The sequence below is a fragment of the Zootoca vivipara genome, chromosome 6, assembly GCF_965207765.1.
Source record: "Zootoca vivipara chromosome 6, rZooViv2.hap1.1, whole genome shotgun sequence".
NCBI classification, from domain to species: Eukaryota; Metazoa; Chordata; class Lepidosauria; order Squamata; family Lacertidae; genus Zootoca; species Zootoca vivipara.
In genome coordinates, this window is record NC_142589.1 from 34675005 (window position 1) to 34701964 (window position 26960).

The 26960-nt window shown below is 41.6% G+C and overlaps 1 protein-coding gene across 6 annotated transcripts in view; it reads left to right on the top strand.

The window, feature by feature from the left end:
* Positions 1–26960, top strand: part of RPGRIP1L (RPGRIP1 like) — a 72453-nt gene that overhangs the window by 19474 nt on the left and 26019 nt on the right. For all 6 annotated transcript variants that reach the window (XR_015950517.1, XM_035119297.3, XM_088671943.1 and 3 more), the window contains exons 10-22: positions 4354–4493; positions 8482–8588; positions 8836–8886; positions 10519–10698; positions 12163–12280; positions 13356–13808; positions 15746–15882; positions 17113–17476; positions 18182–18378; positions 19189–19272; positions 20389–20469; positions 21559–21721; positions 24315–24409. Coding sequence is in view for 5 of the 6 variants with exons in the window: in XM_035119297.3 (XP_034975188.3) it covers positions 4354–4493; positions 8482–8588; positions 8836–8886; positions 10519–10698; positions 12163–12280; positions 13356–13808; positions 15746–15882; positions 17113–17476; positions 18182–18378; positions 19189–19272; positions 20389–20469; positions 21559–21721; positions 24315–24409 (2170 nt within the window). In the remaining variant the exon portion in view is untranslated. The remainder of the gene's footprint in view (positions 1–4353; positions 4494–8481; positions 8589–8835; positions 8887–10518; positions 10699–12162; positions 12281–13355; positions 13809–15745; positions 15883–17112; positions 17477–18181; positions 18379–19188; positions 19273–20388; positions 20470–21558; positions 21722–24314; positions 24410–26960) is intronic.

Below are 26960 nucleotides of genomic sequence, written 5' to 3' on the forward strand. Positions count from 1 at the left end.
TGAATTTGGAGAGACTGTACATGTTCAAAACCAGTGCCTTGATAAAAACATGGGCTGATGGAAAGCTAATAAACTACACCTGCATCCTAACAAGATAGAGACCCTATAGATGGCCAGTCATTGCCTCCTAACCTAACCTAACTCACAAGATTGTTGTGTGGATTAAATGAGGCAGTAGAAAACCATGTGCGCCAGCTTTAGCTTCTTAGAGAAAAAGGCGAGATATAAATGCAATAAATAGATGGAAATATTGATTGATTGATTTGCATATTATAATTATGGCCTCTCAAAGTGATTAATAAAGTAGCTCTTGGGATCCCAAGACTGGGACCACACTCCTAAAAGGTCCTGTGCTATTCCTGTTGATCTTTTCTCCTGCCCGTCCCCTGCCTGCCCCGTTTTAACTGCTGACTCTCTTCCATATCACAACCTGCTTTTGTAATGGTATCCAGTTTCTAAAGTAGTTTGCTCCACTGTGTGGTAGGTAAAATAATCTTTTAAAATCCCTTGGACTCAGTGAATTAGTTTTGCAATTCTTTTGATCCTGGCCAGAGTTGAACCTGCACAGTTTCTAACAAAGGGTCTATAACGTTGGGTGTTGTTTTGCAGCCTTGTAACAGAAGTCAGCTTAAAACATTTTTGCAGTCAGTTTTGGCAGTACTTCCCAGCTTTAACTCATTAGCACACCTGCCCCTTTATGCTGGCCAACAGACAGCATTGTCATGATGCGATAGCAGATTGCAGTGGGCTGGTAGGCATCTTTTTTTCTTTTCTTTTACTTCCAGCTTAGACCTCAATGTCTCAATTTCTTTTTTTTTTCTTTTTTTAAATGGACCCCAATCAAGAGCAGCACAGGGCGTGACTCTAACTTTTTCAGGTGCCAAAACGCCTTAGGCTGGCACTGTGACTGCACTTCATATTTATGTAAAGATGCTCTGAGGTAATAGTCTGTGTAAATTCTGTCAGCAGTGCTTAATATCACATAAATAAAAAATTAGGAGGCTAAACCTACTGAACATGAAATGAGACAGGGCACTGAATTCATTTTCTGGTGCCGAACAGAAAATTGAAGCAATTACAGTCAATTTGCAGAGGCTTAATGAGGAAACACCTGATCATGGAGTCGGTGGAAGGAGAACCCTCCAGCTGTAGGAGTGCTTTTGTTGAAAAGAGAGCGCAATTGCCATTGCGTTTTCTCTAAGGGGGAGAGAATAATATCCAATTCTTGGGGAGCAGGGATAAAATCTGCTGTGGCTTCAAAGTGCCATGTCCAGTTTAGCTGTCTGACTTGCTGATTTCGGGCATATTCATGCCATGCATTTACAGCATTATGGCACCATTTCAGGCAGCTTGTTCCAGTCATATTATGTTGAGGTGGAAATTCCAGAAGCCGCTCCAGAAGCTGTAAGAGCTTGACCGTGTATCCCTCTGACCCTCCGTCCATACTGGTATTAAGAGCACAGTGTGGTGGATGGCCAGCCATTTGTACATTACCCAGATGGCTTCAAAATGCAGCGGGGTGAAGTAAACTCCAAAGACATTCCAGGCAGATTCCAGTGGAATGCTGTCCTAACTGCGAAGGAGATGATAGCTGAGCAGTAAATTTCAGAAGAATTTTGTATGCCTTTAAAGTCAGCATTATGCGGATTTGGAATTCTACATTGCTCTAAGTTTAACCAGAGCCAAATTCTGAGGTGGTTGTTGGAAAATGTACAAATGTACAAACTTTTCTGACAAGTGAAAACTATACATATCTGTATTTAAACAGTGTAGCCTGTAATTGAAATCTCCACACTGCAACAGTGATGTGGTAGATGCAGTTGTTGGCCCTCAAGGGCCTAATATGAAAGAATGATGATGATAAGCATTATATTTATAATTGCAATTTATTTAAATTTGTGTCAACTGAACCAGAGTCTTTAGATGATTTAAAATACGCAAAACAAATGTATGATTTAAAATTCGTAAGTACAAATGCATATCTTATAAAAAATCTCAGTAACCTGCCTCTCCATTATAGAAAGCTGTGTACAAGAAAACTTCCATACTTAAATCAAAGTAGCAGTCCCAATGGTCCACATTAAAACTATTGACAAGAATGAGGTATTGGCTCAAACCCTAATAACTTAACTGCTGTTAGCTAATAAAGATGCTAAAAATTACTAAAAAGACTGGGATGGGTGGGAACAAATGTCTTCACCTAACATAGAGGGCAAGCTCCCCTAGGGAATGCATTCCATTGACAGGGGCTGCCACCCCAAAGACCCCTTCAATTGTTGCCCTCCCTCCACACTCCCTATAGATAGGGCACCCTGGGGAGTGCTTTTTTAGATGATCTTAAGGCCAGCATAGTCTTATTTGGGAAGAGCTAATTCCTTCAGGTATAGGTTAAAGGTAGCAATTTGAATTGGGCCTGGAAATGCATTGGCTTCCAGTTGGATTCATTTTGTGATTTTGCTATTTTATATTGTTTTGAAAGCACTTTTGTTGAGTTTTTCATTTGTATTACTATGCTATCCATTGCTTTGGGACGTTTGAATCAAAAAGCAGTATATAAGTAAATCATAACATAGCATTTAAGCATGCAGTCTATTAAAATGTTTTAAAGGATTGAGCATATTGTTCTCCAGCCCATTTCTTTATTATATCCCTCTACACCCTGTATTCCATTCCTCCTGAATTCTAGTTTAACTAGGGAGAATATATGAATATGAATTTGTGGCATGCACATTTTGCCCATTTGAATATTTCCCTCCTCTTCACTTGTAAAGCCCCTGCAGAACAAAAAAAAACAGAAATCTTGAGGTGATCACACACATACGTGTTCTGTGCAGAATGCAGAAATTTAAAAGGCTGATCTGTGGAAGGCTCCAAACTTATCAGTTCCTTTGTCCAAACCCAATAATTTAAAACTTGAAAGTTTGGGAAATAATTCTAACAAGGAGACCTTGAAAGGCATCCCTACCAAGTCCCGAGATCTACTAGCCCCTCTGGAGGAAGCTAAGTCAAGCCCTCCTCAGAGCTGCATGTGATTCTGGAACCACTGCCTCCAAAATTGCAAAATTCTGTTAACATTGAACCATAGCTGCTACATTTACTGGAAATTGAGCATTTTAAGACCCCTGTATGGGGTAGTTGTTGTCGTTTGAGACCCCCGTATTAAATGCAATAACATTAAGTAGAAGGGGTTGGTAATAATGTCGTTCTGTCCTTAGTTCTGTTATATCTGAAATCAATAAAATATGGTTACAGGTAGGTAGCCGTGTTGGTCTGGATCGAAGTAAAATAAAAAAATTCCTTCAGTAGCACCTTAAAGACCAACTAAGTTTTTATTTTGGTATGAGCTTTCGTGTGCATGCACACTTCTTCAGATACCACTCTGGTTCTTCAGGTATCTGAAGAAGTGTGCATGCACACGAAAGCTCATACCAAAATAAAAACTTAGTTGGTCTTTAAGGTGCTACTGAAGGAATTTTTTTATTTTACTCCAATAAAATATGGTAAAAGAAAAAGTAGTATTACGCACCATGCATGCAGTTTTTTGAACTGTGAATCATTTGATAAACACTTGTGTTTTCTGGGCACACACCCCTTCCCCCTCCCTCCTAAAGACCATCTTCTGTTCCTTGTTAACAATGTTAACATGTTAACTCATGTTAACAATGCAAGTTTTTGGTTTAAGGGTATAAAGTTGGCTTAAGAGTACAAAGATTTTTACTATGTTTCAGAGGGGCTGTTTCATGATAGGAGAACCGCTGTTCTGTTGTAGCCAACATTTCTTTGGACAGACAACTGCCTCTGGGCTTCCTTCGCTCCCCCCCCTTTCCCCTCCCTAGGTCTTTAAAACGGATCAGGTGGGTCACTGCAGGGTTGTACACGAAAAGAGGTTTAAATGTGCAAAGGCTGCCCATGTTCGGAGTCTGTTGCTGAGGTTTCGAGTAGCAGATTCCTCTGGAACAGGCCTCCGGATTCCTTCCCAAGTCCCCACAAACCTTCACCCGCTGCCAACTCTCTTGGCTCTGGAGCTCTAAATTGAGTCCAGCCCCGTTGCTCATCCCGCAAACCCTTTCATGTCCCACGACCGCAGCCTGAGAGAGGCGCCTCGGTTTCAACAGCAGCAGACCAGCATGTGTTTACTTAATTCCTAAGACATGATGACAATGATCTCTGCCACTAAAATCGCTTTCTCCCCACACTCCCCTCTTTATTATTTTCTGTTAAAGCCTATTTCTGAGTTCCTTACATGCCATATGTTGGTCTTTAATATAATTCTTTTCTGTTCCCTCTCCCTCCCTCCCTCTCTCCCTCTCCCTCTCTCTCTCTCTCTCCATTTCTCCCCTTTTAATTCCTTAGTGCCTTTGGCGTGACCCACGACCAGCAATGGAAGTTAAAGGAGCAGCAGCTGAAGCTGCAGATTGCTCAGCTTGAGGCTGCTTTAAAGTCGGATTTAACAGATAAAAACAACATCTTGGCCAGAATGAAAGCAGAACGAGGTATATTGCTCTGAAGGACATTGCAAGGTGTGCAAGCGAGTTTTCCATTTTTTACTCAGCTGAGAGCTTTGCAGAACATCAGAAGCTGCCTTGGCTCAGGATGCTTCCCCCCCCCCCCGCCAGCCCAGCATTTGTCTTCTGTCTGGAAGCTGCTCTCCAAGGTCTCTGGCAGAGAGAGGACCTTTCTAATCACCCAGGAACTTCTGCATGCTGTAGTTCCCCACACTTTGGTCTTTTGGGGAAAGGGCCACAGTTCAGTGTTGAGTATCTGCTTTGCATGTTGAGAGTCTCTTCCTGCAAATAGGTTGCATCCCCTTATGAGTTCCATCAGGCAAGCAGATTCTCAAGTCAACTGGGCTGGCAGTGGATAGAGTCATCCCTTCTCTTTCTGCCACTGCCTTCTCTCTCCTTTGGCATTCCCACCAGTGTAGGGGAAGGGCTTTAGCTCAGCAATAAATCACCTGCCTTGCATGCAGATGATCCCAAGTTCAATTCCCAGCATCTCTATGTAGAGCATGGCGAAACCCCTGACCTGAAACCCTGGAAAGCCACTGCAGTGGAAAGTCAGTATAGATGTTTGTTTATAAAAAAATATTTATATCCTGCCCTCATACAATATACAGCAGGCATCCCCAAACTGTGGCCCTCCAGATGTTTTGGCCTACAACTCCCATGATCCCTAGCTAACAGGACCAGTGGTCAGGGAAGATGGGAACTGTAGTCCAAAACATCTGGAGGGCCGAAGTTTGGGGGTGCCTGATATACAGCAATACAATACGTATTTTAGATGGACCAATGGTCTGACTGTATAAAGGAACTTCCTTGGCACAACTTGAACTAGGCGCACACACTCCCTCTGGTGGTGTATCTAGATTCCCCTCTCACAAATATACTTCTACTTATTTTAAAATGTAAAAGTGTGTTGGAGTGCTAACATACATGTTTTTTCATAACATAGTCCCAAAGGCAAAATGGGGAACTTCTGGCCTTCCAGATGTTGCTGGACTTGAACTTCCATCATCCCTGGCTGTTGACCTCGCTGGCAGGGACTGATGGCAGTTGGGAGTCCCAACAACATCTGGAAAACGCTAAGGTGAGTTGAGTCAGGCCATAGACCAGCATTGCCCTGAATTCTGCTTTCAACATTGGCTGAGCAAATAGCCCCTAAGAGCCAATGAATGAAGCATGGAGTTGGTACAGTATAAAAGAACAGCCATTAAGCAATGGTGCAATGGTACTGCTGGCGTTAAGTGACAGTACAGCAGAGGAAACAGACCTGTTCTCCGAGAGATACTGCCTTGGATCATGAAGGTTTGATTTGGCAATCTTGGCAAGTAGTTTTTCGTAGGCCTATTGTAACCCTCGTCTATAAACACTATAAAAAACACACAACCCTTATTTTAAAATCTAATGGATTTAAGGATCACTCTGATTGAATCTGTTTTCTGACTCTTTCAGCCACAATAGTACCATTTTCCTCTTTCTTTGTGTCTGAAAAGGACTAGAAACTTTAAAAGAAGCAAAGAAAACTATCCAGATCAGGAATATGTCCTCTGTGGGCAAAATGGAAGCAGTACGTGAACTGCATATGAGCTGTGGGAAAGATGTCAGGAAGAGTGTTGATAAGCAGTGTGGGTCTTGGAGGCAGATAGTTTTCTCCACAGAAGCTGATTTTGCAAATCCCGTTTGTTTCTCCTGTCTTTTTCCTTGGCCTTCAATTTACCATTGGTAGGCTGCCCTTTGAAAAGGCCCATGTGTTCGTTTAGATAACGCAGAACTGTTTTGGTTCCTTGCTTGCTTGCTTTCCTCCACCCCCACCTCCCTGTTCAATGTGCAGATTAGTTTCAGGTTTTGTGATCCTCTGGGTTAGAACATTTAAAAGCAGTTTAATGTTTAAATTAATTGCAGGCTTAGGAGCCTCTTTATTCCAATTCTTTCCCCCCCTTTTTTCCCCCTAACATGAATGCGTGGGTCAGCACCCTGTGCATATTGATTACAGATGATGATATTAGCACAAACGGCTTTTGACAGCTGTTTGTTTTACCAGTAGATTATCTTAATCTTTGTTTTCTTAAATCCCCGTTCTTTTTATGTGAGCAGGCAAACACTCCGTGCGCACAATACAGAATCTTGTTTAAGTTAGACCAAAGGCACAAGTAGCTATGTTGTTCCATTAGAACAGTCCCACACAGAGTGAAACAGAATATTTCCATCTTTAGGTTGTTACTACAAGCTGCAGGCTGAGGGTCTTATCATGTCCAAAAATAGCTTTTGCTCCAGCCTTTGTTTGTTTGTTTGTTTGTTTGCTTGCTTGCTTGCTTGCTTGCTTGCTTGCTTGCTTGCTTGCTTGCTTAATACTCAACCCCGAAAAAGAGAAGAACTCAAAAGCTTGCACCATAGTTTCAGGGGTTGGGGTGGAGAGTCTTCAGTGTATTCTTTATTCTTCCTGCTTAAGTTATATCATTAACGCCCAAGTCTTCCCCACAGAAAATGCTTCCAAATAATTACATATATCTGGTCCAGTGGGCTGGTCCAGAGGGTTGGACTAGGACCAGAAGACCAGTGTTCAAATCTCCACTCGGCCATGAGTGCCCTAACATAAAAGACCCTAAAAGATTAAGCAAATGAGTTTTATGTTCTCCTCTGGACTAGAGGATGCATGTGTATTCAGTGATAGTCCTGTTCAGAGTAAACCCACTGAAATTAAAGGACATTGTGTCCATTAATTTCACTTGGTCTATTCTGAGTAGAGCTTAAGCTGTACACAATCACTTGATGACTCTGAAGGAAATGATTTCAGTTGAATGTTTGCAGATTGAGTTGACAATGTACAATATTTATAAACATATAGTTTGTTCTCTCTCTCTCTCTCTGTGTGTGTGTGTGTGTGTGTGTGTGTGTGTTTTGGAACTGAATGCATAAAATCATCATTAAAAAGAGATTGTTAATGTTCTAAAAACATTTATTGAGAACATTTAACGTGAGGGGAAAACAGCAGCCCAAAATAAGCCAAGAACAAAACAAACAACCTGGGTATAGATATGTAGCTGCTTTGTGGGTCTTTAGACTGTAATAAAGAATGTGTGTGTGATATGTAGCTGCAGGAAAGCAGGTGAGATGTCAGCAGAGAATACTATCCAGTCTACAAGATACAATGTGTAAGAGATCAATAAGCAGATCAATAAAGCATTTATCTCTCTCAGTCAACAATATCCCACAATCTTCCCACCTCACCAACTTATGAACCTAGTTACCCAAACTTGACCTGTCAATAGAAGGTGGGAGCATTTATATTGATATTCATTCTGGGGAGGCAGAATAGAAATCAGGCTTAGGTGAAATAAGGATATGCTGCTGTTTTATTACTTGTCCTCAAGCTATGTCATACATCAACATTGACTTTAGTAAACACATTTGTAAGCACATGGCTTATCCTGAGATACCTCCTTTCCATGTCTCTTATAACATCTCTACCTCTCTCTTTCTATGCCCCTTTTCTGTTAATATTATTAGTAATAATAAAAGTAGGAACACATGACAGATATATATTTGGCAGTCAAGATCTAGCTTGTGGGCAATCAGTGCCTGCCCTCAGCATGGCACACATTAAAAGTGTTCTCTGGGGTCCCATTGCGTTGCCTAAACATGCTTGTACAGTCACAGCAGGAATGTCCAAATCCAGTGCATCTCTTCATGTAGCAGTGAGAAGCCACTGCATGGAATTCCTTCGTTTTTACAGTCCTGTGGGGTAGGGGTGTTCTCTGCATGGGTAGAATTTTATTGCTGGCTCTCTGAATCCCACTTAATGAATGGGAAAGAAGGGGGAGGGGGCGGTTCTTTGTTTGAAATGTATTTGCTTCAAGTAAAATAGGTTTGAAGATCATGATGGTCGTTTCTAGGGTTCTGCATTTAAACAGAATCTGTAATTTTCTTTCTTTCTTTCTTTCTTTCTTTCTTTCTTTCTTTCTTTCTTTCTTTCTTTCCGGAGACAAAAATGAAAAGCTGGCCCAGGAGAACAATGAGCTGCGGTTGCACTATCTAGAGCAGAAGCAACAGCTGGATGACTTGAGGAACCGCATGAAGTTTTTCACCAAGGTGAACTTCTTTAGGAAATGATAGAAAGTGGGGGGGGGGAAGGTAAAGCTTTTCTATATTTCATGCACAACGCAAATGTTCCTTTCTTAAAAGCAAAAGAATTGCAGGGATATGACAAGAGTTTACTTATTCATGATATCCAGCAAAATGCCATGTTTTAGCGCAAATGCACTGTGTATTCTCGGTGTCTCACTCCATTATTCATTCCCGTCGTACAATGCCATCCTATTGACTGTGTCTGTTTCAGGAGAGTGACATTGACATGGCCGAACTCAGCGAGGCCCTCGCGCTTATCAAGGTAACTTGCAGGAACTGTCGTACGCCACTTCCCCCCACCCCAAGCTCTCCAGTCCTCTCTCAACACCTGGTGTTTCAAGAAAGGCTTTTCTTGTGCTGCTTTTGCGAGCTAATGTGTCTTGCTTGTATGAACTGGGTATGCTGCTGTTCAATTTCCGTAAAGCAGGAGACAGACAGAGAGAAGATGGCAGCGTAGAACTTTTTAAGGTTATGTACATATTTCATTGCAACATCAGAAGTAGATTAACCTTAAGCCTACATGGATTTGCTTTAAAGCTTCTCTCTCTCTCTCTCTCTCTCTTTGTGAGAGTGAAAACAGTTGCTTTTCGTGTTATCACATTGCCCCAGTACAGGTCTGATTAAAACAACTTTTTGTTTACAGATTCTGAAGGATATGAAAAATAATTCTGAATGATATAAAAGCAGGTGCAAAGCTAAAACGTTACACTCTGGAAACATAAGCATTTTCTTTTCTCCTCAGTAGCTGAAAAACCTGCTAGTTGTTTATTTATAAAAGCACTAGAGGGAAATTTCAGTTTTCTCCTTGCACTGCTTTATCGTTTTTTCTGTTTGCAACATAACTGCAGTAATGTGAAAGAGAAAAGAAGGAATAGAAAATGATCGGTTTCCTGCCTTAAATAATTTTTGCAGTCTCTTCCTCTCCAACCCCCGCACCTGTAGCATTTGTAGTTTCCGTGAACAATTACAGATTAATAGCACTTTTGCATAGAAAATAGTGCTCTTTCCCCATGCCTTCCTTTAGCATAATGAAATTTATATTAAAATGCATATTTTGGAGCAGGCCCTTTAAAGGGTGTGAGAGATCCAAAGGCCCTTTGAGGTGCCCTTCTCACTCGGTCCTGTGTCAGTGTCCCAGAATTTCTCAGAGAGTGCTATTTTTCACTGTTCCATATGGTCCCCATCCCATTTGTAAGACCCATAGCTTTAGCTTCCCTGCCTTCTCTCCCCACCTTCCCCTGATAAAAATGTGCATACACAGGGACCTCTGGACAGGGGTACCTCTGGTTACGAACTTAATTCGTTCCGGAGGTCCGTTCTTAAGCTGAAACCGTTCTTAACCTGAGGTAAGCGATTTCTGTTCTCATCCTGAGGTAAAGTTCTTAACCCGAGGTACTACTTCCGGGTTAGCGGAGTCTGTAACCCGAACTGTTTGTAACCCGACATACCACTGTATTAGAGAGTGCTCTTCCAATGTTGGTCACAGGGAATTGAACAGGAGGAAAGTAGTTTGTAGCACAGGTATCCTTTGAACCAGAGACTTCTTGCCTGCTTTCGTACTCAGGCTACAGTATTGTGCCACTTTTCTGGGAGTAAGTTCTGTTACAGCTTGACTTACTATACCAGCTCTTGTTGAAATTAATCCCAATGAACTCATTAGAATGTACTTCTGAGTAAAGGCTGCAAAGTCAATTATTAAATGGATCTGAGTTGCTTTTGTTCTTTTCCATGGAACTGAAACATTTACAAGCTTGGTCTCCAAGCATAGATTTATTTTAATGCCAGAAAGTGACAGGTCCATCTGTTTCAATTATATATATATATATATATATATATATATATATATATATATATATGCTAGCTAATTATAATGCTGTCAACTTTTATGGCTCAGGTTCGTAGGCAGCAAGCAAGTGGCGACCTCATGTTCTTGGAGAAAGTAGAAGATGACAACCATAAAGACTTGGAACGTTCTATGCGTGAGCTCCAGGCAACCCATGCAGAAACTATTCAAGAACTTGAAAAGACACGCAATATGTTAATTGTACAGCATAAAATTAACAAAGACTATCAGGTATTTAATTCTCTCACTGTGCAGTTGACTGCTGGTATCTCTGTGATTATGCGTTTTCCTTTTTTCCTTTTTGTAGAATCTGATATATTAAGATTAATGAATCTATGATTTTGCATGATAACCAGGTCTTAATGAGCTGAAATCTATCAGACTGTGCTATTGCGATGAGTTCTTTATTGTAAGATACGTGTTGTACCACACATCACCAAGAATTCCCCCCGCCCTGAAACCAGTCTGTTGTACCTGCTGAAATACAAAAGTCCCCATCAGTATTGGCATTCTGCCGGCTCTTGAAGACACACCTATTAAAACAAACATTTCCTTGATCTCATTTGAACCTTCTGCTTTGATTGTAGTTTTAGCTGTTAAATTATTTTAATGGACTTGTTGATCATTTTAATTAGGGGTGTTTTAATGTGGTTTTAATGTGCATTTTAATTAGAGGTAGTTGTATTTTTATAACTGATTTTATTCTTGTTATTTTGCTGTTCGCTTATGGGTTTTTTGTGAACTGCCTTGGTATTTTTTCTGAAACCTCTACAAAAGTTGCCATGTGATTTTTGCAGAGGTTAGGCATCTAGAAGGAACTCTCCCCAAGACCCCAAATTTGTTAAATTAACAAATTGATCTACTGTAGTCAAGTGAAAGGGGGAGCTGTTTTTTAAAGGGAAGAGGGGGAAATAATTAACATAAGACTGAGGCTGTATGGGGCTAACAAGCATAAAATATATTTTTCTTCTTCCTGAGCCTTGTTTGGATTACATTTTCGCTAACGTTTATACCAGGATAAGATCAGGCATGGGCCTTCGTCTCTTGTTTTCCCCTCCCGTGGCTCTCCCCATTTGCACCATGGGGAGGAGTGAACAACCAAATTCAATCTCCCTTACCGTGGGCAATAGGACCTCCTTAATTTGGAGCTCAGTAGAAGAGCATGTGATTTGTATGCAGAAGGCCCTAGGTTCTATTCCCTCTAGGGCTTGGGGAGATTCCTGTTTGATACCCTGGAGAGTCATTGCCGGTCAGTGTAGACAGAACTGAGCTAGATGGACCAATGGGTCTGACTCAGTATAAGGCAGCTTCCTATATTAGGGGACCTGGGCCGCAGTCCTAACCCTACATACATTTGAGAAAGCCTCACTGAATTCAGGACGTGTTTCTGAGGAGAACTGGTTAGAGTAATAATTGTGACAGAGTCAGTGAAATTTTGAGTGCTGTGACTCTCAGTCCACATCTCCTTGCAGTGAGTGGAATTTGGAGAAGAAACCAGGGGCCTGTTTTTGGTTTCTTCCCACCCTCGCCCCCACCACCAGAGAATTAATACCATGGAACATATTATCTGAACAGCAGATACGTCCTGTCCCATCACACCCCATAAGCACCTTCCACACAAACGTTACACGAATAAGGGCCAATTTCTTCCCCAATAAGTGTGTGTGTGCTTTACTCGCTCCTTTACATCATCAGGCAGAAGTGGAAGCTGTGACACAGAAGATGGAGGCTCTGAGGCAGGATTACGAGGCAAAACTGGAACAATATGTCCATCTTCTTGACGTTAGGGCTGCACGTATCCGGAAACTGGAAGGTACGCTGGTCAGGACTCTGGTTTCAATAGCAGGAAATATATTGGGTTTGATTTGTATCTGGTTGATGGATTAGGAGAGTGGGAAAGTGTCAGTTTGAGATCAGGTTCCAGGTGCAGTCCTGAACACTTGCTTCATAATTAGTTAGCTGAAATCCGCAGGGGGTTAAAAGTAATATTCTCTGGGATTGACCGGGTCAAGTCCCTGGCATCTCTAGTTCAAAAAAGGAGTCCGCAGTTGATGTGAAAGAACTCTGCCCAAGCCAATGTTTGTTGGAGCTCGATAGCCTGACCAGGTGTTAGACAGCTTCCTGTGCTCCTGTTCTTGAGGGCTCCTTTCCTCTGACTGGCATCCAGAACAAAAGGGAGGATATCCTCCAGTGCTGGGCTCCAGTCAAAGATGAATGGGGCAAAGGAGGATGTTCTCACTGGGAGAGGCCCATCCAGAGCTGGAAGAAACCAACGACATGAAAGTAAGAAAAACTCCACACAGGCAGATTTTGGAAAGAGCATTACAGGATCCTTGTGCAGGCACCCTAATAGGTCTTTCTGGGGACTCCAGTTATACAGGAGGTACACAAGCATATTTCAGTGCTAGTTAAGTTTTGTATATAGACTTAATCCTTTTATTTCCCCATGTGTTGTTTAAGAGTGGGGTCATGATTGTTTCGCTAGCTTTTGTATTTGTGCACAGCAGACCCCTCCTTTCGCCAGTCATCACAAAGGCCACCGTGAGGCTCTTTTCCCCATTGTATTGCAGGGGGACCAAAGCTGAGAGAGAATGGCTCACTCAGGTCCACAAGGTGACTTATGATTAAGGTGGAATTAAAAAAAACAAATATCCCAAGACAAAGTGCCCTGCTGTTCTGTTTACATTCAGCTGCAGATCAGCTGAATTTAGCGTTACTTGCTCCTATAGGTTTATAAAGTGGGACCAGATTTTTAATATTAACAGTGATTCTGGTTATAACGTGCATATATCACAGGGCAGGTAGCCAGTGAAATTGAGAAAAGCAGCAGAGAGGACATTAATACCAACAAACAGAGTCATATCTACTTCTTATTGTTTGCATTCCAGCCCAGCTGAAGGATATTGCTTACGGTACCAAACAGTACAAATTCAAACCAGAAATCATGCCGGATGATCCAGTTGATGAGTTTGATGAAACTGCTCACCTAGAAAGAGGAGAAAACCTGTTTGAAATTCACATCAGCAGAGTAATGTTTTCGGCAGAAGCTGCCAAGTCTTTCGGTGATCAGGAGCCCACGACTTTCTGTACCTATGCATTCTATGATTTTGAACTACAGACAACTCCAGTCGTCCGTGGCCTTAGCCCAGCCTATAATTTTACTTCTCAGTATCTCATACGGGTGGATGACTTCTTTTTGCAATACATGCAGAAAAACTCTTCCACGCTTGAGATCCACCATGCCTATGGCTTGGAGTTTGAGACAGCAGCAGCCTGCCAGCTCAGATTCCATGAAATATTGGAGAAGAATGGCAGAATCTACAGCTCAGCCATGTTAGTTGGTGAGTCTTGGTAATGTATGTTGCAGTGTTGAGCTTCATTGAGTGGCAGCTGGTACCCATTGGGACTGGCAGGGCAGGAAGCAGGAAGTAGGCGGAGCCAGAGCCAATTTTAGCTTTGTTCTCCTTCTGCCTTCCTGCTGAGTTCTACAAAGGCAGCTCTGAGATTAAGGAGGAGGTAGCTGACAGGCAGTGCCACCCCCTGGCCCAGTTGCAAATAAGAGAGCAAGCAGATGGGCGCTGACTGAGGCCAGACTGCGGCTGGTGATGGTCATACATCGTTCAGGAATGGGGAACCTGTGGCCCTCCAGTTGTTGCTAGATTTGAGCACCCATAATATCTAACCATTGGTCATGGTGTCTGCGGCTGATGGGGATTTGGAGTCAAGTTCCCCATCTCTGGACAACATCCACTTTTTAGTTCTGTGATCTGACTGTTTTTTCACATCAGAAAGGAAAGACTCAGTAACTGCAAACTTGTGTAGTTACATTTCTGTGAATTTCAATAAAACTAGTTCATGAATTAGTTATGTGGCAACAAATGCCTGCTTGGATACACATAGTGAGGGTCGTGTATTTTGATGTAAGCACTGGAAATTCCAGTTCAAGCCACCAACAATGTATATAAGTTTATAGGTGGCCTGAATGGGATAGCAAATGTATGTATTCTTATGTTTTCTTACATTTGTATCCGCTCTTGCCTCTGCTGTGGAGTCTAAGGTGATGTATGTGTGGTTCCTAGACAATTACTGATCCAGGTACTGATCAGACCCAGACCTGCTTAGGAAGGTGGTAGCCTTAGGTGCCTTCAGACCATACCTTAGGACCTTATAAATAAATTCCTTTGTTAGTAGATCAAGAACCAGTTGTCATGCATATTGGTAAATCTGAGGTCACTGCAAAATGCAGTATTATTGAGACATCAAAAAAAGATAAACAGATGTTTCTGCTTGTTAATTATGGATTGATCAATATTTATGCCAGAACATTAAAGGTGCAGGCATAGTTTTGTTTCAATAATTACCATGAAAATATCAAATTCCCATTGTGGTCTACATATTTATTGGCTATTGATGGGTCATGATGGATTTTCTTCCAACTAAAGCTGCACTAAAAAAAAAACATTAAAAATATTATCTAATCGAAAGCATGACTCCCATTACCAGTAAATCAGGATTGAACTTTTACGTTCACCATCCAAAATGAGTTCCTCCTGCTACTGGTATATTGATTTAAAGGGAACTATGCAGGCTTAAATTCATAATCTTAGCTGCAGCTTTTTACAAACAACTGCTTTGACCACAGAAGAAATCAGAAACGAGTCTTGCTTATAGCACCCCAGAAGGTGTGGTGGGGAACAGTTTTCACTTCATGTCTAAACACCATTAAGAAAGGAGCTACCCAGCTCTCCCAAATAAGGATTTCCATAATGTTGGCACCAAAAGAGATGTCATCTCTTGGACATCCATGAATCTCTCTGTCGAACATAAAACAGCATGCTCCCATTATTACACGGATAACCTTTGCAGATACAGCACTACTAATTTCTAACTAGGGATGTTGGGCCTGTGGCCTCAAGTTGTTGTTGTATTCCCATCCGCTATAGCCAGTGTGGTCAATGGTCAGGGCTGATGGGAGTTATGGGCCAGCAACATTCCCCATCCTGCTCTAAATCATGGTTAAGCAGCTTCCAATGCTGGAGCAAAAGGATAAGGGGTGATCCAAAAACTGCCTTTGTATACTGAATACCAGATCGTAACAGCATCAAGCTTTGAATGAAATTAGGATCGCAAACCATATTGAGCAAGTCCATTGACTGCATTATCCAAATCAAAAAGATTGTTGTTTTTATTCTTCTGTGCCAGAAAGCTGGCATAAGCCTGAAAGCTGGAACACTTGACTCTCTAACTTTGTGTGATGCATCACATGTTTTATGTTTAGGAGTTGGACGAAGTGTACGGAACTATGGTACTGTGGAATACTGGGTCCGGTTAAGAGTTCCTATGGACCAGGCAATCAGGCTGTATAAAGAGCGGGCAAAAGCCCTCGGATACATAACGACAAATCTAAAGGACCAGGCAAGCTGAAGAATCTAGATTTATTTTATTTGCCTTATCGTTGTGGCCATAATTCTGTTTCACTTCATGTAACTGTATGTTGTAGCATTTTGTTTATATGTCTTTGCTCCATATGATTGTGTTCCTATTGAATTTCTGGTTTTGCCTTAAATGCTTTGCTAAGATGTGGACTCGTAGATCTGCTCACACGTGTCCCAGGTGATCCTCCAGATTTATCACCCTAGGCAATAATCCATGCATCCATTGGTTATAGGAGGATTCAGTAGCATAGCTCCATCCTATGCCAACAGAACCCAAATCATGGACACTGGGATGAGACTGTGGGAAGAAAGTATAACAGTGTTTAGACACATTGATGGAGGATAATGCTATCGATGACTACTAACCATGATGGCCATGTTCTGCCTCCACTATTGGAGGCAATATGTCTTTGAATTTCAGTTGCTGGGAATCACAAGTGGGAAGAGTGCTATTGTGTTCAGGTTTTCCTAGTGGGCTTCCCATAGGTATCTGGCTGGCCACTGTGAGAGCTGAGTACCAGGACAAGGTGGGCCCTTGGCCCGATCCAGCAAGGATCTTCTTAGGTTCTTACAACAAAGAATAACAAAGCTTATGGTGGGTCACCAGTTTTCCTAGTGGAATTGGCAGGAATAAGGAGGAGGAGGAAGGGACTTCAGAACCATCAAGGAACAAGCACAAGATTCTTTTTGTAGACGTCCTTAGTTTAAAACAAGGACTTCCAACTTCTAGAGTTTGCAGGACTAGTTTATTCTTGAATAAGCTGCTTTCATGACATCATCAGTCCCAGCAGGAAGATGCCTGCTTCCAGCTTGAGAAAGTGACTGGGAGGAAGACATTGTTCTGCACATCAGATAATGAGGGTGCCACAGTAGAAGCTGCGACCCACACTCATTAATTCTTAAAATATACCGCCTCAAATTTATTTGTGCCATTTTTATTATGCCCTCCTTCCAAGGAGCTCCAGGCTGTGTACGTGGCTTCCCCTTTTTTAACCTAACAACCATCATGTGAGGTAGGTTAGGCTCTGAGTGGCTGGATCAGCCCACAACCTTCATGGCTGATTAGGGCTCTTTGAACATACCTCTCGCCAGTCCTAGCCCACTACATCAGAGTTAATGCCAGTTCGATCTTTGTGTGCATTTCAGCTTGCCAATATGTCTATAAGTCTCTCTTCACCTAATTAGCTTTCCCCCCCTCTTGTTAAAACAGCCCGTGCTCAGTCCTGCCCAAGTCAACGCTTCAGCAGATGGAAACTTAAATGAGCTTTACATTACAATAAAATGTTGTAGCAACCTACAGTGCCGAAAGAGAAACCTCCAGCCAAATCCTTATGTTGTCTACAAGTTCTTTGATTTTGCGGATCACGATACCGCCATCATTCCTAGCAGCAACCACCCGGAGTTTGCCGATCATATGTGCTTCCCAGTGCCAATGAATGCAGACCTCAATTGCTACCTAAAATCTGAATCCTTGAGTCTGTATGTTTTTGATGACAATGAAACAGAAGATGGGGTTTATCTAGGAAAAGCAAACGTGCCTTTAATTTCATTAGCACACGACAGATATATCTCTGGTAAGAACCTGTCCTTTTGCTAAACTATAAAATTAGCTGGTATATTTAAATTTAAATTGGTATATTGTGTTGAAAAACCGAGCTCAGCTTGGTCGTTGCTTCTCTGCTAGCTTTTAATACCAGCATCCTGTCCACGTTGCAGCTGTGTTGTGTCTTTTAAATCTTTTGAATCTGTTAAATAACTTTCAAAAAACTCACTCTGGCTTTCTCTCTGCACAACCTCTTCTGAAACAGTTGTTCAAGAGCCCCCGCACAGGTCCCATTCATTCCCATGTAGGTCATGCAGGAGAACTTCTAAATGTGTGGTCCCCTAAGACCTCTGTCATACTTAACTTGGAAGTAATTTCCATTGGGGGGGGGGAGATGGGGCTTACTTCCAAGTGCATACGTGTATGGGTGGGATCTTGGTGAAAATTGGTTCCACTCCTCCATGCTAACTGATTTACCAGTGTAGTTCATTGCTGTTATGATAGCAAAGGCCCTACTGTACAATTACCGCTTGTATAATTCTGTTAGACTGTGCCTTTTTATCCAGTAATTTACTTATTTATTTTGCACTTCCATTCTTCCATCATGGAACCCAAGGCAGCATACACATTGTTCCCAGGTGCAGTGGCCAGGGCCAGCCCCGCAAGGTGGTGCTTAGTCAACATACAAAATATTAAGTAGACCAGCTCATATATTTGCTCTTGTACTTAATTTCAGGTACCTTTGAGCTAACGGACTATGAAGGCCACTCCACTGGTACAGTTAGTGTTGAACTAAAATGGAAGTTTGCCTACCTCCAGCCAGCTGGTTTGATTGTTGCTGCAGACCTAGCAGATTACATCCAGAATGAGAAACCAGTGAAGGGCCAAGGGGAAGGTCCCATCCTGGCTCCTTCTTTCTCGTCGGCACCAACGGTATGATGTTTAAGTCTTCCTTCTTTTTTAAAACTAAAGGGTATATATGTGTCTCCAAATGAAATGAAATGAAATGAAATGGTGGTTGGATACCCACCCAGCCCAATTTTCCATCACTGGATCCCCATGTCTCTTTTTAAAAATGAATAAAGCTAGACAAATGCGTACTACTGAAACATATTTTGATGGGCAAGCTTCTCCCAGCTTACCACAGTATGGACTCATCTCAGTTGCTCTGGCTCAGGCTCAGTTCCAATTTGGCATTGCATTAATTCTTTTAAGCTCAGACCATTCCAGTTGAAGGCCCTGTCACACTCCTAGTGTGATGGAATTGGGAGTCAAGATCCCCAAAGACACACACATCCCAACATAGAGATATAGGAATCTGTCTTATAGCAGCTCTCCAGGGTTTCAGTCGGGGGAACTTTCCCAGCCCTGTCAGGAGAGGCTAGGAATTGAATGTGGGGGCCTTCGGCATGCAAAGCAATTGTTCTGCCACTGAGACACAGCCCTATTAGGGAATGGTTGTTGTGAAGCTTCCCAGCGTTTGAAGAACTACTGGCCCAATCCACTAAGTGGGAAACATTGAGAACTAAGCATCCATTACAACTAGGATTCCTGGGGGATGAAGTTTGCAGTGCTTCCCAGCTCAGTAGTTTGGACCAGAAAGCAGATCTGCATATTCCAGGCTTGTTAACTCTTCTGAATTCGGGGGGTGGGGGTGGAAGACAGTGCATCTGAACCCAAACTGGCTTATCAGGAACTTTGCTGGTACTGCTAGTTTTTGACTCAAGCCTCTTTGTTCCGTAGAGGCCACAGCCTAAGCCAAGACAACGCCCAGCTGCAGCAGATAAGAAAGTATCTTTTGTGGAGATGCACACGTTTCCAGTTCCAGTGAGTCTGGACTTTTTCTCTCTCTGTGTGTAGAGCCCGTTTCTCCAGGCAACCTAGAATAGGCTCTTCAAATAGCTCTGCCTTTTCTACTGAGGGACTAGAAGATCTTAAGGTCTATGAGATCTCCAAGAACTAGGGGACGGAAAAAGTGGGACTGTCCAATCAGACAGAAACAAACTAGCTTCCTCAAGTCCTTTTGCCAAGTATTTTAATGATAGCAAAACTTCTAGGGTACGGTATTTTTTTAAAAAAATAAAATATTAAGTTCAAAAATAAAAATGTTATAAATAGCATCATGCACACAGCCAGAATAGTAAACTACATTAAAATGCTTGGAAAAATAAACATTTATTTGGCTATTGATGAAAGGATATTGATGTTGGGGTTTTAGGGATAGAATTCCAGAAATGGGGTGCCACCACCAAAAAGGATAGTTCCACCTCTCTCTCTCCCTCCCTCCCTCTCTCTCCCTCCCTCTCTCTGCAGTAGCTTTTTCTCATATAGGATTACACTTGTGTTGTCTTTAGATCTAGTTTGTTGATGTCCCATGACACTGACTGTCTAATAAACAGCTGGTGTTTTTCCCCAGGATCAAGTAGTAACTCTCTAAGTGATGTCTTACTATGTGTTTGTCTGTTTAACTGAAATGGTTAGCTGCTTAGAGTATAAATATCAAAAACTGAGTAGAAATATGCTGAATATTTTTATTCATTCTTAAAGCTTTAACAATATTTGTATGCTGCCCCATAACAAAAAGTTATCTGGGTGGCATACAATAAATAAGTATAAAAACAACTAATATACAAAATGAAATTTATACACAAAAACCATAAATACAGCAAGAAAACAAAACTCTCCACAACTCCCAAAGCTAAAGCACAGATTTAAAGACTGAGAACCAGATTGCATTAATTATTTTTACAGGACTGAGTGAACGTAAAGTTCACCTCCTGGCACTAAAAAGATTACAGGGTGAATCTCTTGGAAAGGTTGTTCTATAGCGGAGTGCCACTACCAAAAAGGCCTTCTCTGTGGTGGCTGCTGATTTTACCTGTTTAAAAAGTGACCCTTGAGTTTTAAGAAATGTTGTCTATATTTGGCTCCTACTAACTTTAGAGTTCCATTCCTGTAAAAGAAGATCAAGAGACTGAGCAGAAAACTAAAGATGAAAGGCCCGATGTTTCAAACATTCCACAGGTACAAAGAAATTTAAAATCCACTAATTCAAGATTTTATTTCTAATTTTATGTGGTGCTGAAAGCATTAATTGATTGTGCAATCAATACATTTAATTTTGGATTTGAAATGATGGCTGTAATTTAGTTTTAGAACTATACCATGGATGGGGAACCCTTCAGATCCTGTTGGACTCCGATTCCCATGAGTCCCAGTCAGTTGATGGCAGTCGTAGTCCTAACAGGGTGGTTGGAAAACATTTTATGTCTCTGCATTCAGGGAGTATATGTTGGATGCCTTTCCAAATAGTGCAAGGCTTGTCTGCAGTGTTTAATAGCAAAAAATATAATAGCGTAGTTAAACCCTTTAGGTAAATCACCTTTGTGGCAGGGTGATTGTGGGAACTCAGCAGATCGATCAGCCTGGAGTAGGCAAGGATGCTGCAACTATAGCATTCCACTTAGATAGTAGACTCTCCATTTCGAAGGAAGGTTAAGGGATTAGACTGGTTGTTCTTAGTTACAGGAAAGTAATTCTCTTTCCTACTCTCTCTCCCTGGATTGGTCATTTGACAAGCTGCTCTGAAATGAATGGCAAAAAATCTACAGGGAAAAGAGAAAGCTAGGCATTGCAAATTGAATGCTTTAGTGAATGGCTTTATACAGGTTTACAAGACATGTCATGTTATATATTAAAGAACCAAGAGTGCAGTGCCAAGATGGATTAGAGTTCATGGAGTCAGTCTCAATAGCGCTTCCGCTGTGGGCCGCTGTCCAAGTTGGAAGTTGCATTCACAGCACAAAACATTCCTAACGTGAGAGTGTAGGGTGGGAAATTCTCATACATCTGACCTGCTCCTTACGCTGGATGCATTTGAATATATCAAGAACTCAACAAGCAAGTGAAACTTACCCTCTACCCCCAACCCCGCCCAGATTTCAAACCTCTTTTATAGAAGATGCATAAATCTCAGCTGTCGAATTTAGCAAGTTGGAAATCAGACCTTAAAGAAACAGATTTTAAGTTTAAAAACCCTGTTTGTGTAAAATTAAATGCTAACAATAGCTTTAAAGGTACCATGTGTGAAGGCTTCTGTAATCCTTACTCCAGCTCATGCCAGAAACACAAGCGGACAGAAGAACAGGAAAACCCACAGCCACATTTCAGCAGGAACAGGAGGATCTTTCTCAGCTCTCTGAAGGTCAGTTTGCTGACCAGAGCTCAGCTACTTCAGGAGATGAAACCGAAATTACTGAGGAACTGGAACCAGAAGGTAATTTTCTGCTTAGACAACATACCTCTGCTTCGCTCCCTATTAGACATACAATGTTGACAGTACAGGCAGCCAGATCTGTCAAAGTTGGTTTCTCTCACTTCTCTCACTTTTCCAATATTCAGTTCATCCCATTTCTCCCCCAGTTTGCAACTTCTTTTAAAAAAAAGTTTGCATGAAAATTCATATGCATTTTGTGCACATTCCACCTAATATACACAGGTTGGTGCACAGTTTCGCCTACCATGTACATTTTTGTCAGCTATTTACCCCAATCTTCATTTTTGTTTGCTTGCTATTTTCACTAATACAGGCATCCTTGTATCTACTTTCCCACAATTATGCATTTTTCTTTGTGAACTATATCACAAAATTCAGGGAACTTTCATTTTGTGAACTGATAGGACAATGGGGGTTATAACAGGGGTAGTCAGCCTTTTTCTACCTACCGCCCACTAATCCATCTTACTTGATGGTAAAATTTCCTTACCGCCCACCAGTGCTCGATGGAAGGAGGATTCAGCTTGTGCCATAAAACCCCCTAACGCCCACCTAGAATCCTGAAACGCCCACTAGTGGGCGGTAGGGACCAGGTTGACAACCCCTGGGTTATAGTTTGTGTATTGGGTTGGGAAATGTGAATTTGGTAGTTCCAGTTAAAAGGCAAACAGAAATAATTTCTCCCCATCCTAAGTTGACTGCTCAAGTAACTTCAGCAGAGGCCATTGTTCTGCTCTCTCACATCTGTAGCAAAGTTGGAGTAGTTGGCGTGTTAGACTAAAAGAATAACTTCCAGCTTTGTAATAATTGAGAAAGAAGGTGGGAGGGAGTTTCCAACCAAGTTCCATGGAATATTAAAGGACGCTGGCTTCTGTTTTAAAATGTTTTTATATTCTCTCTTCAGAAGAGAGTTTCCTCTTTCAGAAGAGGTGCTGTTCTGAAGACTATTTTGAAGTGTGTGGTCCTTTTGTCTGGAGATAGCAACCACTCATAATGTCAAAGAGAGGGAGTCTCAGACAATAAGAGGCTAGTGTATGACCTATCACATATCTCTGGATGAAAGGAGCTAGAGGCATCTTAATGCAAAGAATGCAAACATCCCAGGTCATTACTATTATTAGTATATGCTCACTGTATAGGAAGTGAACAGAGACCTTCTGTTGCAGGCCCAGATTCCATTCAAGCGCCATTGAAATGAATGGTGTTGCAGGGAGAACAGCGGTTTCTGAATTCCAGTAATGACCAGAAGCATAAATTGTCATGTGCCACAAAGCTGTGTTGCACACAAGGGACCTATTCAGACCAGAATTCAGTGTTCAGTAGAGGCCTGCAGAGGTGATCAGCTGAACCAGTGACCATATAAGGAGAGCATGGTCTAGCTATTCCATGCATGTCCATCACTTGATAACCTGCAGTATTAGTGGGGGTGGGGGGGTCACTTTGTATGTGTGAATGGGCCATTGGGGTTGTAGCACCACAAACCTTCATATCAATCTAGGGACAATTTAGTTCAAAGGTGTTGGTTCACAACTTCTGCTGCCAATTGTGAAGTTTACAGAAATCTTGTTGGGTGGTGGGGTGGGAATCAAGCAGTAAACACATCTGTGTGAAATAGCCCCATTTCCTTGTATCCCCAAATTTCCACATACAACTGCATTTATGTGGACAACTCATGAGTTGTTTACAGGGTGATGATGATCGACATCCCATTCCTACAAAACATTGCAAAATGACTAGTCCACAGGGCCTGCATGGTCAGTGTAACTGCTGTGAAATGCATTGTTTGTGAACAATTTCTACAAGTTGGGTAGTGCTCCTGGATTGGCACATGATAGTAAAAACTAATTTGTATAATCATCCAATAAGCTATTCACAGGGTTGCAATAGCCCCAGTGTGAATGCCTCCCTGGAGTGTCACCTTTGTTAACTCCTTTGGTGGTTAAGTAATAAATCTTCATTCCTTTGGCAAAGGAGACCCATAGATGTGATAGAAGCTGTCCCCAGCAGATTATACAAGTATGTAAATAAGTTATGGGTAAATAAACTGGAACCTGCACACCACAGGGAAGCCTGGCATATGGGATGACAACTTGATCTCAGTTCACCTTTTGAACTGACAGGGAGCAGCATTATCCCCTGAACAAAAGCTATATGAATGCATGCAAAGTCACAGCAAACTTAATATGAATTGTTCAGTATAGGCTTGGGGTCCATACAAAATATCCAGGGTTTGGGCTTTCTTTTCTTTTCTTTTCTTTTCTTTTCTTTTCTTTTCTTTTCTTTTCTTTTCTTTTCTTAATAATCTCTTACTATGAATGAATTGGTAACACTGAATCTCTCCAAGTGCCAAATCAAAGTGAAACGAGGCCTGAAGAGGAATCGGGTGATTCTGCAGACCATTTAATGATAATTGATTGGCCAGTGTCACATTGTGTCTGCAAGGAAGAGAAATCGTACACCACCCTGTGGAACTATTTCCATTCGCTTTTATACCATGTGTTTTAACAGTTTTCTTTGACCATCTCAACTGGACTTAATACTGGCTATGTGTTTGTTTGTTTGTTTGTTTCTGTTCTGGTTGTTTTCACAACAGACCAAGATGATAGACAGGCAACTGATGCTGTTGAATCAGTGACAGATAGTGATGACTGTATTGTCCCAAGTTCAGTGTCTACAAGCCTTAAGCAGGTTAGTCTCTTTCTGTGTGTAATTAAATTCTTCCATCTATACCTTATCAAAGACTTTTTAACCCCCACCCCCACCCCACCCATTGATATTGGACTTAGAATATCAAGAAGGTTGTTCAACTTCTAGTTAGTCCTTTGTGAATACTCTTAGAGAACAGAATATCCATTTGTGGTGTGGGGAGGGGCAGTGGTGATGTTTGATGGAGGGTGTATGTGTCTGTATACATATATGTGACAAAGAGTGTGGGAATTTCCTAACTTATTTCAGGCTTCTTAACATCTTTCTTCAAAATCTGGCCTTGAATTTTTAGTGTTGTGCCTACAATGATTGATATCAGCCTGATTATAATGTTTAGGCACTAGCTTAGAAAAGAACGCATGTGCAACATCTTAGCCCGTAACCAGGCACATTAAACAATGTTTCGTGCTTGATTGGCTTCTTGTCTATTCATCATCCCTCACAGGGATTTTGAAATTCTGCCACCTATCTAAACCAGACAGAGAGAGAGAAATTATTTTAATAGCTGGAACTGTATTATGATTAACTGCATATTCCATGCCATCAAATTCTTTTAAGCTGTAACAATGTGAGCCAAATAGGAAAATTACTCATTGCCAATGAGCCCTGCAAGAATGCAGCTGGGTCTACAAATCTCTAGTATTGTTGCACTCTATTATAACCAGAATGATTTAGGAGGACTTAAAATATCTTGCAGCCTCTAAAGAGCTTGGTGCGTGGATCTTTTATTCCTATCTTTCTCCACTCATCTGCCCAAGACGAAATGTAGCAACTGGTCCAAGATGGAGAGAGAAATCTTAATTATCAAGGGCACAGTCCAGTTCTCCATAAGTGATTCATGAGCAGCGGCTGCCCTGCTCACTTCAATGTCAGGGGCAAACTGGGATTCCAAGATGTCATTGCAGAGTATTGCTGCCACATCTGTTAAACTAAACTAGTGACAGTTCTTTGGGCATGACCTGTCACCTGTTTTAAGGGAAACCTTTGTGCTCAGTTCACATTGCTGTGAACAGAGAAGTCCTCACATGCTCTGGAGCGCCTGTACATTTAGGCATCTGATGGACTAGGACCGTTAAGTTAAAGTTAAGTCCCACTTGAACTCAAGAGATTTGCTTCAGATTAATGGGGATAACCCAGCCACTTCAAAAGTCTCATTTGTTTCAATAAGTCAGTATTAAATATGTGCTTCACCTCTCCCTTTGACTTCAGTGGGACTTAGGCATGCTTGATGTATGCTGAATTTGGAAGGAAATCCCACTGAGCTGAAGATGACTCTTAAAGGGGGCGAGGGGACTTTCTCCTACCTAATAGCCCCCATCCAGCAGTTCTTTCTACAAATGGGAACTCTTATACTCACAATGCAATTATTATCGGATGTTCAAGGCAGGTGTTGGAGACCCATGACCCTATGGATGTTGCTGGAATACAACTCCCATCATCCCTGATAACTGGCAGTGCTGATGGGGCTTGTTGGGCTGTGCAACATCTGGAGGGTCATATGTTATCCAACCTTGATTTAAAGGATATATTAAGAACTGCCACAAATTCACTAATCTGAGTGCTGGTGCATGCATAGAGATGTACCATCTATTTCAACTAGCAGCAGACCTTTGAGGTTCCTGGCCTGCTACTTGAGGCCTTTCTTGTGTGTCATTTAAAGCAGAGATATCATAGCTTAAATGCGCTGTGCCACTGGGCTATGGTTCTCCCCTTGAAATTGCTTCTGTTATAGCCGTTTGCCGAAGTGTTTGCAATATCAGTTACAGCTACGATCAAAATCTGTAGGTGGAAGAAAGCCGTTACACCAGAAATGCCTAGTTGGTTGTAGGAGGGGGAAAAAACCTAACTAAAACCTTTGTTCAAGATCCAGCTTCTTATTTTTATCAGTGAGATAAATATCCCCAAGGCTGTTCCAACGCTGTAAACACAACTTCCGATTTTATTTAGAGATTGCCTTGCTAATTATCCTGTGAATCCAAATGGCAAGCCACATGGTTTCAGCCACTTAAGATTATGCTGTTCCCTTCTTGCAGGTTGCAAATCAAACAGTCCATGGTTATTTCTTAGTTATGTTGATCATAAAAGGAATCTTAACAGATATTTTTTCCACCCAGGATTTAACTATACCACTTGCTTTTTCTCCTTCTTTTTCTTCTCTGTTATGTATAATTAATCATAGATTACTTCATTTTGTTTCATTGCATTTACAACATTTATGAGCTTCGCTTTGTCGGTAGGAAATGCTTGTCCCCTTCTTTTTCCTTTCCAAAGTGGCGTAATTAGTGTTAGCATCTTTTTTAACAGGCTACATAAAGTTTAGTGGCTGGATTAAATCATGTCATTAACATAATGTGCTATACAATTTGCCCCTATCTCTTTTCGTTTCCACTACATCAAAGTGCCACAGAGTGCCAACGTAATTGGGCCTTGCTAGCTTGTCAGGTTGAGTCAAGATGATGACTGGTGCTTTTGCTAAAAAAGCTTCCAGGCATGATAATTAATGGAAGGGGGAGGTAAAAAATCAGGGAAATGT